Source organism: Echinops telfairi, unplaced genomic scaffold, assembly GCF_000313985.2.
Source record: "Echinops telfairi isolate 266 unplaced genomic scaffold, ASM31398v2 ScPeMD7_3;HRSCAF=10, whole genome shotgun sequence".
Classification (NCBI taxonomy): Eukaryota; Metazoa; Chordata; class Mammalia; order Afrosoricida; family Tenrecidae; genus Echinops; species Echinops telfairi.
In genome coordinates, this window is record NW_022103899.1 from 63,338,207 (window position 1) to 63,348,728 (window position 10,522).

Genomic DNA, 10,522 nt, shown 5'->3' on the forward strand with positions numbered 1-10,522 from the left:
CCAGTCCACCAAGAGCCAAGGTTAAGTGGAAGGACTCGGAGTCCACACTGGTGCTGCCTCCCTCAGAGAGCACACCGCCTTCTCTCCCGGCCCTACTTCCGCCTCACCACAGCCCACAGTCACACCAGGCAGGCTTCAAGTGGACTCCACGGGTTCTTTCTCGGTGCTCATGCCACCTGGACTACACATGCGCTAACATACATTCTCCACTGTCATACGCTCAGCCTCCACATGCACCAACATGCATTCTCCATAGTCACATGCCTGGCCTCCACATATAATCCTCCCACTTACGCCCCACGATCACACCATCCACACAAAGCCCTGGCATCTGTTCTTGAGTCTGCAAAGCCACGAGGACGGCACCCACGGGGGGAGGGGGGGGGCGAGGAGAGGGAGATGCTGTCGCTGCTGGACTAGAGGCTGGGGGGGTGCAGCCCTTCAGCCCCAGTCTTCAGCTTCCAGGGCAGCCTCCCAGACGTCCTTATAACCCCCCCACCCCCCAGCAGTAGCTGGTTGAGGAGGAGGAGGACCAGGAACGGATTTCCAACAGAAAACCTGGGCTGTGAGCAGCCTAGTTTTGGCTTTTGTGTTCCTGGGGCCCCCTCCGGGTCATGGAGCCCGGCACACAGCTTCTTGGGGGAAGAGCAGGTCCTCAGGTGAATGAGGAAGGTGCACAAGGTGGTTTTCGGGCCTCCTGCGCTGACACTTCCAGTGTGGTTGTCGGGTGCCACCAGGTTGGCTCTGACCCATAGTGACCCGAGGATGCGCAAAGGGACGACACCGCGCTGGCCTGCGTCCCCCTCCCCTCTGCCTGTGCCTGCATCCCCCTCCCCTCTGCCTGTGCCTGCGTCCATGGTCGCAGCGCTGTGCCCTCCACCTGGCCTTCCTCTGTTCGCCGCCCTCACTTCACCCAGCACCATGCCCTTCCCCAGGGACTGCTCTTGACAACACGGCCAAAGTCCATGAGATGAGTCCCGCCATCCTGGCTTCTCAGGAGCGCTCTGGCCGCACTTCTTCCAAGACACAGCTGTGTTCTTCCAGTACTGTCGGCATTCCTCGGCCGTAACTCAAGGCCCCGTCCTTGTCTCGCCTTCCTCACTCTCCACCCCGCTGCCCTGAGCCCTCAAAGGATCTGCTTCCAGAAGACAAACCACATATCCGCACGGAGAGGAGTGGCCTCTCATCCCTGTTTCCGGGTCCCTTGTTCTTGCCCCATGGGAGCCGGGTCTTCTCTGATCTCCAGGGACAGTCAGGAGAATTGTGAGCGCGTCTGTTTCCTCCGGGTTCGATCGTCCCGCTGGGGACAAGATGCCAAGCGAAACCGGGTTCTGGGCCGGGCTGGGAAGTTGTGAGCAGATGGGAGCCTCATGGTCGGCAAGTGCAGGGGCCAGTGATCGGGGTGCACACGTCCAGCAGGGGAGGGCACTCCTGACACTGGCCGGCTTCTCTGTGATGAGCCCACAGGTATGTCTGGCCAGGGGGTGAAGATCAGGCCCTCAGAAGACTGAATGGGGGAGCCTGCGCAGGACTGGGGGCCCCCAGGCCAGCAGGCCCTGGTTTGCATTCTCCAGAGACTACAGCTCCACCTGCCAGTGCCGGTGGGAGAGGCTCAGCACCCGGCCTGGGGCCGGGAGGGAAGGGTCTGCTATGTGTGCTTTGCCCACCGCCGGCCCCAGAGGAGAGGGTGCCTGCTGAGGCAGTGGTGGCATTAAGCCTGTGGCCCGCAGCTCTGCCCAGCACCCCTTCACCCAGGGCCGCTGCGTGGCCATCTGCTTCCCAGCCTGCTGTCCCCCCATGTCCGCCTCATCTTGGTGAGCTGTGACCTCAGATTTTCTGTTTGTTTGTGTGGAAAAATTTAAAAACACACAAGAAGCCGAGGAGGCAGTCGCACGTGGTCCGCTCCAGGGGTCTAAGCACCACCCGGTTCCAGGACCATCCGACCGGCCCGTGCCCCCACCGCACCTCTCGGCCTGAAGCTGGCTCCCTCGCTCGCTCGGGCAAGGGGCCACCTTGAGCAGCTCCAGAAGGGCCCCAACCAGCAGCCACAGGGACCGATTCTCCAGGGGCTTGGCAGCCACGGGCGTTTATGCGCCTCTGATGGCCTCCCAGGCATTTCTACACCGTGGTTCAAATCAGCACCCAAAGGACCAAGCTCTGTGATTGGCTGATGTGAAATCCCTCACCCCCCACCCTTCTCACCCCAGGACATGTGCCCAAAGTCAGACCAGTCTGCACTGCGCCAGTTGACCTGTGGCGTAGACTGGGGTGGGGGAGGTGAACGTGTGAAGAGGAGAGTGGGTAGACGAGGGTAGGGTAGTTGAAGGTGGCATAGACCAGGAGTGGTGCAGACGGGGCGGGCATAGACCAGGGTGGCAGCCTGCCTGGGTTTCCCGAAGTCTGCAGGCTGGGTCTGGGGAGCGGGAGGGGAGCAGCTTGGGCTTGCCAGTGAGGTGCACCTCCTGAGTCGAGCCGGATATGCCAGGCCTCGTGGCCCTTGCGTGCTCACTGCCCAGCTGGCTTCGCTAGCGTGGGGACATAGCTGTCCCAGCTGTGGCTTCCCCTCCCTCTACTCACTGGGTTCCAGCTGCAATGCGGGGGCGGCCCAGGCCAGTGGCCCGTGGCTCAGGCAACTAACTCTTTGGCAGGAGGTAGGGCAAGGGGAGCGCTTGGTTCCTCCCCTCCACTCGCCAGCTTTGGAGAACCGGCCAGTTCCCCAAGGTCCTCCAAGTGCTGGACGTGAGGTTTTCCGAGTCTGCTCCTTGTGTTTTTGCTCTGAGGCACAATGAACTTGGGCTACTGCCACACTTCCCAGACTGCACCGTGGCCCTTCTGTGAAGGCCCTCTTGTCTGCAGTGACAAGACGGGCAGCTCTTGCTGCCCCCAGCCCTCCCCAGAAGAGCATGGTTCCCTTGGGTGGGAAGGGCACTTCAAGGTCAGTGGCGCTACTGGGCAGGGCTGGGGACGCCTGTCCCTCCCCTAGCCTTTGTGCCCCTGGAGAAGGAGGTGGAAGGAGCCGCCTGGTCCCCTCAGAACGTGAAGTGCGCCACTGAGGAAACGCACCCACAGGGCTGAGCAGTCGGCCAGAGGCCGGAGCCCTCCTCCACAGGGCGTGCGTACCTATCTGTTCGCTGGTGCATCCTCCCCACGAGTTTGAACCTTCAGGAGGGCAGCACTTGGCTGCCTCTGCAGGACAACCACGCTCAGACCCAAACGCCCTCCCCCTGTCCGTCTGTCCGTCCAGTGGGCCGGGTGGAACCACCCTGTGGGTTCTTTACGGGATCAGGAAGCCTCGTCTTCCTCCCTGGCGCGGTCGGTGGCGGCAGCGCGTAGCCACGATGCCGGGGCCTGGCCTGTGAGGCGCACCGCCCGTGCACTCGCTGAGTTGGTGAGGCGTGAGAACGCGCCTCGTCTCGGGCAGAGCGCTGCTGCGTGTTTCTTTGCCTCTGCGTCTTCCGCTCTGGGCTAAGACCGAGCCGCACATCAAACCTGGGGACAGGGACGTGCCTTAGTCATGTGTCCCCAAGCCGAGGCTCAACCACTCAGGGACAGGTCTCCAGAACGACGCGTGGGAGGGCGCTGGTGCAGAGGGTGATGAAGGGGGACAGCCACCACTTCCTGCTCAGCGACTGGCTCTCCTCCTGGGGCTCCATCTGCAGGTGGGGGGGCAGCACTCCCCACCTGACTCCTGGGGCAACCACGGCATGGCCCTCCTTCCCAGCCTGGAGGAGCTGCAGGGCCATGCTTCCTTTCTCAAGGTGCTCGTGGGGGGAGGGTCTGCAAGCCCTCTGGCGGCTCCTGCACAGGCACAGGCTCAGACCGTGCTCCGCTCCCTCCGCTGCCCGACTGCCCCGCCACACTCTGTGGTCCTTCCAGGCTTGAGGACAGCCCTGTACTTTCATTTGCCCCTGGAGAGGGAGGTCATTCAGGGGCTCCCGCAGGGCTTCGCTGAAATCGAATTCTCAAAGTTGCTTTCTCCACGGTCTGCCTGCACCCCTCGCTGCAGCGCGCTCCTCCTGCAGGGGTTGGGGCGGAATTAATCCTCAAGGCAGAACCCACTGCCATCGAGGGGATGAGGCTGGCAGCCACGCTGCAGGGCACGCGGGCACGCTGCCCCCGGGGCTTCCGAGCTGTCACTTGACAGGAGTAGAAAGAAGGCGCTTCGTTCTCCCTCGGAGCAGCGGTGGCTTTGAACTGTTCTCCCTGCTGGGAGCCACGCACCTTGTAACCCAGGATGCCCCCTGGAGGTGCTTCCGCTGAGCCCCAGGTATTCTATTTCCACCTGAGATGAGGAGGGTGTGTGTGCGGGTCTGTATGAGATAGGAAGGTGACCCTGTGTGTGAGCGTGTTTCTGTGTCTCTGTGTATGAGTGCCTGCACATTGTGAGAGTGTGTACTGTGAGGTATGAATACATGTATCTGTGTGAGTGTATGTGTGTCGTGAAGTGTGTGTGTGAGTAGACGTCTATGAGAGAGTGTGTGTGTTTATCTGTGTGAGAGCGTGTGTCGTGTCTGTGAGTCTGAGGTGTGAGCGTCTGTCTCTGTGTGAGAGCGTTGTGTTGTGAGGTGTGCGTGTGTGTAAGAGTGTGTGTCTGTGTGTGAGCGAGTTGTGCGTCGGCAGAGGGGTGAACAGGGAGGTCAGCTCACACAGAGACCATGCACACCCACCTGGACAGACACCACTGTCACTCGAGTACCGTGAGCAGTGTCCTTGGTTCAGAAACACATGTGCTGCCCACAGTTCTCCATCACAGAGCCAATGCCTGAGACTGCCCACTGGTGTGACCTGTGTGGGGTGAGCAGTGCCCAGGAGAGGGGCAGATGGCGTCGGTCACTTTGGGCTGAGACTGGCATGTCAAGCAGTGACCACGAACAGCACCATGCATGTGGGGTCAAGGTGGTCCTGGGGGGCAGGCGTGTCTTCCATGCAGGGTCCTGACCACACTCTGGTACAGGAAGACCCCTTATCACGTCCTTCCAATCAGGTCAACAGACTCAAAGTCTTTCTGTCACATTGTCAGCTGGCTCTAAGGACAATGGAAGATGGAATTGGCCAGCAGACCCAACCCTCCTGAAACCAGGTCGCCGGCCCTAAGTGAAAGGGCGGCAGAAAGGTCTGTACCTCTGGAGACAGGAGGGGCTTTACCCGGCCCACACCCAGGCCATGGTCAGTCCTATAGGCTCACACGGCCGGGGGTGGGGGGCTGGAAACAACAGCGCTCACGACCCTGGAAGAAGAGCCCCACGGTGCCATGCCGGCCCCGACCCACAGCGACCCCACGCGCAGCAGAAGGAAACACCGCCGGACCTCACCATCACGGCTGGGTCTGAGGCCAAGCATGAACCGCCCTGCTCCAGGGACTGGCTTCTCCCCACCACATGTCCAAAGTCCGTGAGACCACGTCTGCCCATCCCTCCTTGTACAGAGCATTCTGGCCGTCCTTCTGTCAACAGAGTTGTCTGTCCTTCCGTGCATCCGCTCCTCTCCATGCTCCACCTCCACCTGCACAGGTGAGTGTAAACGCCGTGGCTCAGGTCAGACCACCTTCCCCGGTCCTTTCTTTTCAACACTCTGAAGGGGTCTCCTTGTGGTGGTCGTTTGAAGCCATTGGGTTGGTCCTGACCTGTGGGGACCCTGTGGACAACACACGGAAACACTGCCCAGTCCTGCATCGTCGTCTCACTGTCCCTCTGTCTGAGCCCATTGATGCGGCCAAGGCGTCCGTCCATCCTGCTGAGGATCTGCCTCTTTTTCACTGCTTGTCCACATTACCAGCCTTTCCTGATGTCCCTCCCCAAGGACTGGTCGCTTGGATAATCCGCCCACAGTGTGGAAGGCAGAGTCTGCCATGCTTGCCTCTAAGCAGCACTCTGGTCACCTGCTTGGAAGGCCCTTAGCCGTCCTGCCGAACTTTCCAGCTTCTTGGCCAGCCCCACAGTTCAAATGCACCGACTCTTCCTGGGCTTCCTTGTTCAATGTCCAGCTTTCACAGGCAGGTGAGGCTCAGGTCAGTGCCCCTCGGTCCTCAAAGGAACAGCCTTGTTTTTCAATCCTCTCATGAGGTTTTGTGCAGAACACTGACCTGATGCGACACATCCACATCTCTTCAATGCTACTTTCGTGAGCATTGATTGAGGATCCAAGTAAGACAAAAATCCTAGACAACTCCGACCTTCTCATGATGCTGCCTGCTGGTCCAGTGGTGAGGAACCTGGTCTGCTTCCCACTGAGTTGTGACCCCCACTGAAGGCTCAGTCCTGGATCTTCATCAGCAAGGACTCCGAGTTCTCCTCACTTACAGTGAGCAAGGTTGTATCATCTGCGTACTGAAGGTCATGAATAAGCCTTCCTCCAACCCTGATTCTGCATTCGTCTTCCTAGAATCCAGCTTCTCTGATGATTGAACAAGATGGTGAGAGGATACAGACCTGATACACACCGTTCCTGACTTTGAACCGCATGGTGCGCAGGGTTCCCTTGTTCTGTTCGTACAGCGGCTTCTTGATCGTGTATGTACAGGTTCCACATGAGCACAGTGGCAGTGACATGATCTGGAATTCCCATTCCGCTCAAGGTCATCCCCAGGTTAGGACGGTCCACGCAGCTGAATGTATTGGCCTAGTCAATGAAACACAAGCAAACATCTTTCTGGGATTCTCTGCTTGCAGCCAAGCTCCACCTGGCATCAGCAATGATGCCCCTGGTTCCAGGTCCTCTTCCGGGTCCAGCCTGAACCTCTGGCAGCTCCCTGTCAGGGTGCTGCTGCAGCCGTTGTTGGGTGATCTCCGGCAACATTGTACGTGGGTGCTAGTCTTTGAGGAGGCTGCCCCTCCCCCATCATGGTTTGAGTATGTGAACCTGAGGGGCTCACCCGCGGGCACAACTACCAGCCAGTGTCCCACTGCCACTCAGAAGGGCTCCACCGACCCAGTTTTCTCCCTGAAGCAGATCGCTAGGCGTTCTTTCCTCGTCTGTCTAGAAGTACCTCCTGGACCTGTCTGCCATGGGGGCCTGCTGATATTTGCAATGTCAGTAGCACAGCTCCCGGACGGAATCCCAGCGCGGAGCCCCCAGCATGACATGCGGGCAGATGTAGGCTTGGTTCCTTCTTTGCAGCCTCAGAACGTGTTACGCATTTCCCCTAACCACTGGCCACGGAAGGAACCGGTATTACTTAATGGCAACAGTTGAAAGGCTTAAAAATAGGACACATTTCTTAAACTCGGGTGGAGAAAGCACAGGCAATCTTAGAGGGCTGCATGCCTGGGGGAGCTGGACCTTCCAGGGGGGTGAGGAGGAGCCAGCTCTCCGTCTCACCCTCCCAGGCATCAGTGAGCACCCCAGGCTCCCCACAGACCCTCGGCTTGAGGTCAGCGTGCAGTGGACGCAGCTGCTCACTAGGTGTTGTGGCCAGAGCCGAGAGATAACCCAGCAGATGGTGGGGCATGTGGCCCGTACCTGTGTTCAGACCTTAGGTGTGTATGAATCACCTGGCACTTGCTAAAGCGTGGCCGTCTGCACCTGTGTGCACATGGAAGGTCCTCTCCTGATCTGTGCCGACACCGAGGGCCTTGGGGAGAGCGTGCTGTGTCTCCGTGAGACAAGCTCGGGTCCTGGTCACCTGCCTACCCAACACCCCTCCTGGGCCACCTTCCTCTTGTTCCTCACATGCTCGGTCAGGGAAGCTCACCTTCTCCACGAGGCCCCCCGAAGTCACAATGGAAAACCAAAGCCCCTCCCTCCTGCCCCCTGCCCCGTGGTAACTGCTACACAGTCCCCTGAACAGGTTAGGCTGGGGGGCATCCGGAGAGGCAAGGCCCTTTGTTCCATTCACAAGCAAATGCTTCCCAGGTGTCAAAGGCAACATCACCTAGAACATGTCCATAATCGATGGAGGTGGATGGATGGATGGATGAATAAATGTATGTATGTGTGTATGTATGTATGAGTAGCATGAAGGAATAGCTAGTGATGGATGGATGGATGGATGGATGGCTATGTGGTTGGGTGAGTGGATGGATGAATGGATGAATGGATGGATCGATGGATAAATGTATGTATGCATGTATATATGTATGTATGAGTAGCATGAAGAATGAGTAGCCGGTGATGGATGGACGGATGGCTATGTGGTTGGGTGAGTGGATGGATGGATGGATGGCTATGCAGTTGAGTCAATGGATGGGAGGGTGGATGCAAGAGGGACTGTATGGAGGATGAGTAGAGGGTGGATGGATGAACAGGTGGATGAGTCTAGTGCCTGGACCCCCACATCTGAACACCGGCCTCTCCCCTGCTGGGCATGTCTGCTCCTGCCTGCTCATCTGCCCCCGTGCACGCACTGGCTTCTCCCTCCATCTCATCTCCTTGGTACTGGCCTGGTGGACAGGTTTGACGTCCAGAGCACACAGCAGCCAGCGGGCACAGGAGACAATAGCTGCAACCCACACGGCACACATTTACGAGACAGGCCCCAGCCAAGGCGGAAACTCGGGGAGACCAGCCACCCCGAGCTGACTGAGGAATCAGAACGAAAGACGGGGTGGGCAGCCCGTGCCTTTAGAGATTGGGAATGGGAACAATGTCTGAATAGCTCTCCAGAGTAGAGGGAGGAGATATTTTAGAGAAACTACAAGTTAACTGCAACACCCAGGTGGCATCGCGGTCATGCTCACCACAGGGTCAGCAGTTTGAAACCTGCAGTCGCTCCGCAGGAGAAAGATGGGGCTTTCTTTCCTGACAGCCTCGGGACCCCCTCTGCCCTCCAGGGTTATTGTGAGCAGTCTGTTGGGGAAGCCCTGCTGAATGAGGCTGCCTCGTGCCCAGGGGGATCTACAGCCACAAAGGAGGGGTGGCTGGACTCTGCCAAGCTAGCGGCCAGCCGCAGGCAGAGACGGAGTGGCACCTGGAGGGAGGTCAGCTGGGGCCGGAGGGCGACTCGGAAGCTGGGAGATGCAGCAGACAGACCAGTGCCTCCGCCTTCCCCACAGCAACAGCCACGGAGGAGCCATCATCCCCATGTCAGGGGCCCACCTTCTCTCTGGACACTGATCACCTCCTCCCACCCCTCCTCGCCCCTGGCCCCTAGTCCCCGCCCCCGAGCTGGGAGCCGCATGTCCAGCCACCCACAAGCCTAGTGTTTACACAGTGCAGCCCCAAGGAGCTTGGAAAGGCCACGAAGAAGCTGGTAGTCTTTCACCACCACCACCACCACCACCTCCGGGGAACTCGATGTCCACCATAGCTCTGCCCCTGCCCCTGGGGGCGTAACAGTGGCTGGAGGGGGATAAAAGCAGCACCTTGTTAATGGCCTCTGAGCAGAGCCCCTAGGGGAGTCAGCCCCAGGGGGCGCTTTACTGAACACAGCCGGGCCAGCTGGCTCTTCAGGTCCCTGGGCCCCCAGGCACCCAGCATTCAGAGCCCAGCCTGGGTTCTGATTCATCAAAGACAGATGTCACATATCACCAGCAGGTCCTGTGGCCACCTCTCTCCACATCAGCCCTTTCAGGCTCTAGCCTGGGCTGGGGTCCCTGGGACTCAAGGGGAAAGCACGCTGGCTTCCGTCCACTGTCAACCCCCCTCCATTAAGATAGCCTGGACCTCCAGTGAGTGAGTTCGAGTCCTACAACTCCCCCCCCACTGCCCTCCACCGCTATCTCCACCACAGAGCAGCTGCAGGCAGTGACAGGCAGGCAGGGTTGGCGACTACTTACCAGTGCCGGCCATGTGGTTCACGCGGGCAGGGCTGAGCAACTCCACAGGCTGGTCTCGGCCAGAAAGTCCATCTGGAACAGAAAAGGCACCGGTTTCAGACACGCCTGTGACTGTGGGACGCTTCAGGCATGAGCCCGGGGTCCCCCATGTCGGCCACAGGAAGCACCCACCCAGTGCCTCTCCCACGCCCTGCTCCTCCGGCTGGGACGAGGCCATCCCCTCCTGCACCTGGGGTAGAGTTTTCCAGGGATTCCAGCACCTGGTCTATGACATCGTGGAAGGGCACCTGTCCCACTGCCCTTGGTGAATGGAAAGTGCAGGGCAGTCTGCCTCCAGGAGCCTATCAGCGCCCCCCACCCCCCACCCCAGTCCCCAGCAGCCTGCAGTCATTCTAGAATCATCCCGAACTTTCTCATGAAGCCGTTATCACTGCCTCGAGCAATTCCCAGATCACAGGAGATGACAGCACACTGCATCATCACTGGGACCCCGGCAGAGGAGGATACAATGTAAACATCACTGGGACCCAGCAGGGGAGGATACAATGTAAACACCACTGGGACCCAGCAGATGTGGATACAATGTAAACATCACTGAGACCCCCGCAGAGGAGGATACAATGTAAACATCACTGGGACCCAGCAGAGGAGGAGGATACAATGTAAACGTCCCTGGGACCCAGCAGGGGAGCCGCAGGGATAGGAGTCTGCCCTGGTGGGGTCCCTGTGCAGTGACCAGGCCTGATGGTGGCAATGAGAGGGCTGGGCAGCACATTTCCCCCCTCTGTTTCATCTAAATGGTATAGCGG

At 59.2% G+C, this 10,522-nt stretch overlaps 1 protein-coding gene across 1 annotated transcript in view; it reads right to left on the reverse strand.

Moving 5' to 3' along the window:
- HDAC4 (histone deacetylase 4) overlaps positions 1-10,522 on the reverse strand; it is a 108,282-nt gene that overhangs the window by 45,347 nt on the left and 52,413 nt on the right. The window contains exon 2 of the mRNA XM_045294467.1: positions 9,714-9,785. Within this exon, the coding sequence (XP_045150402.1) occupies positions 9,714-9,785 (72 nt within the window). The remainder of the gene's footprint in view (positions 1-9,713; positions 9,786-10,522) is intronic.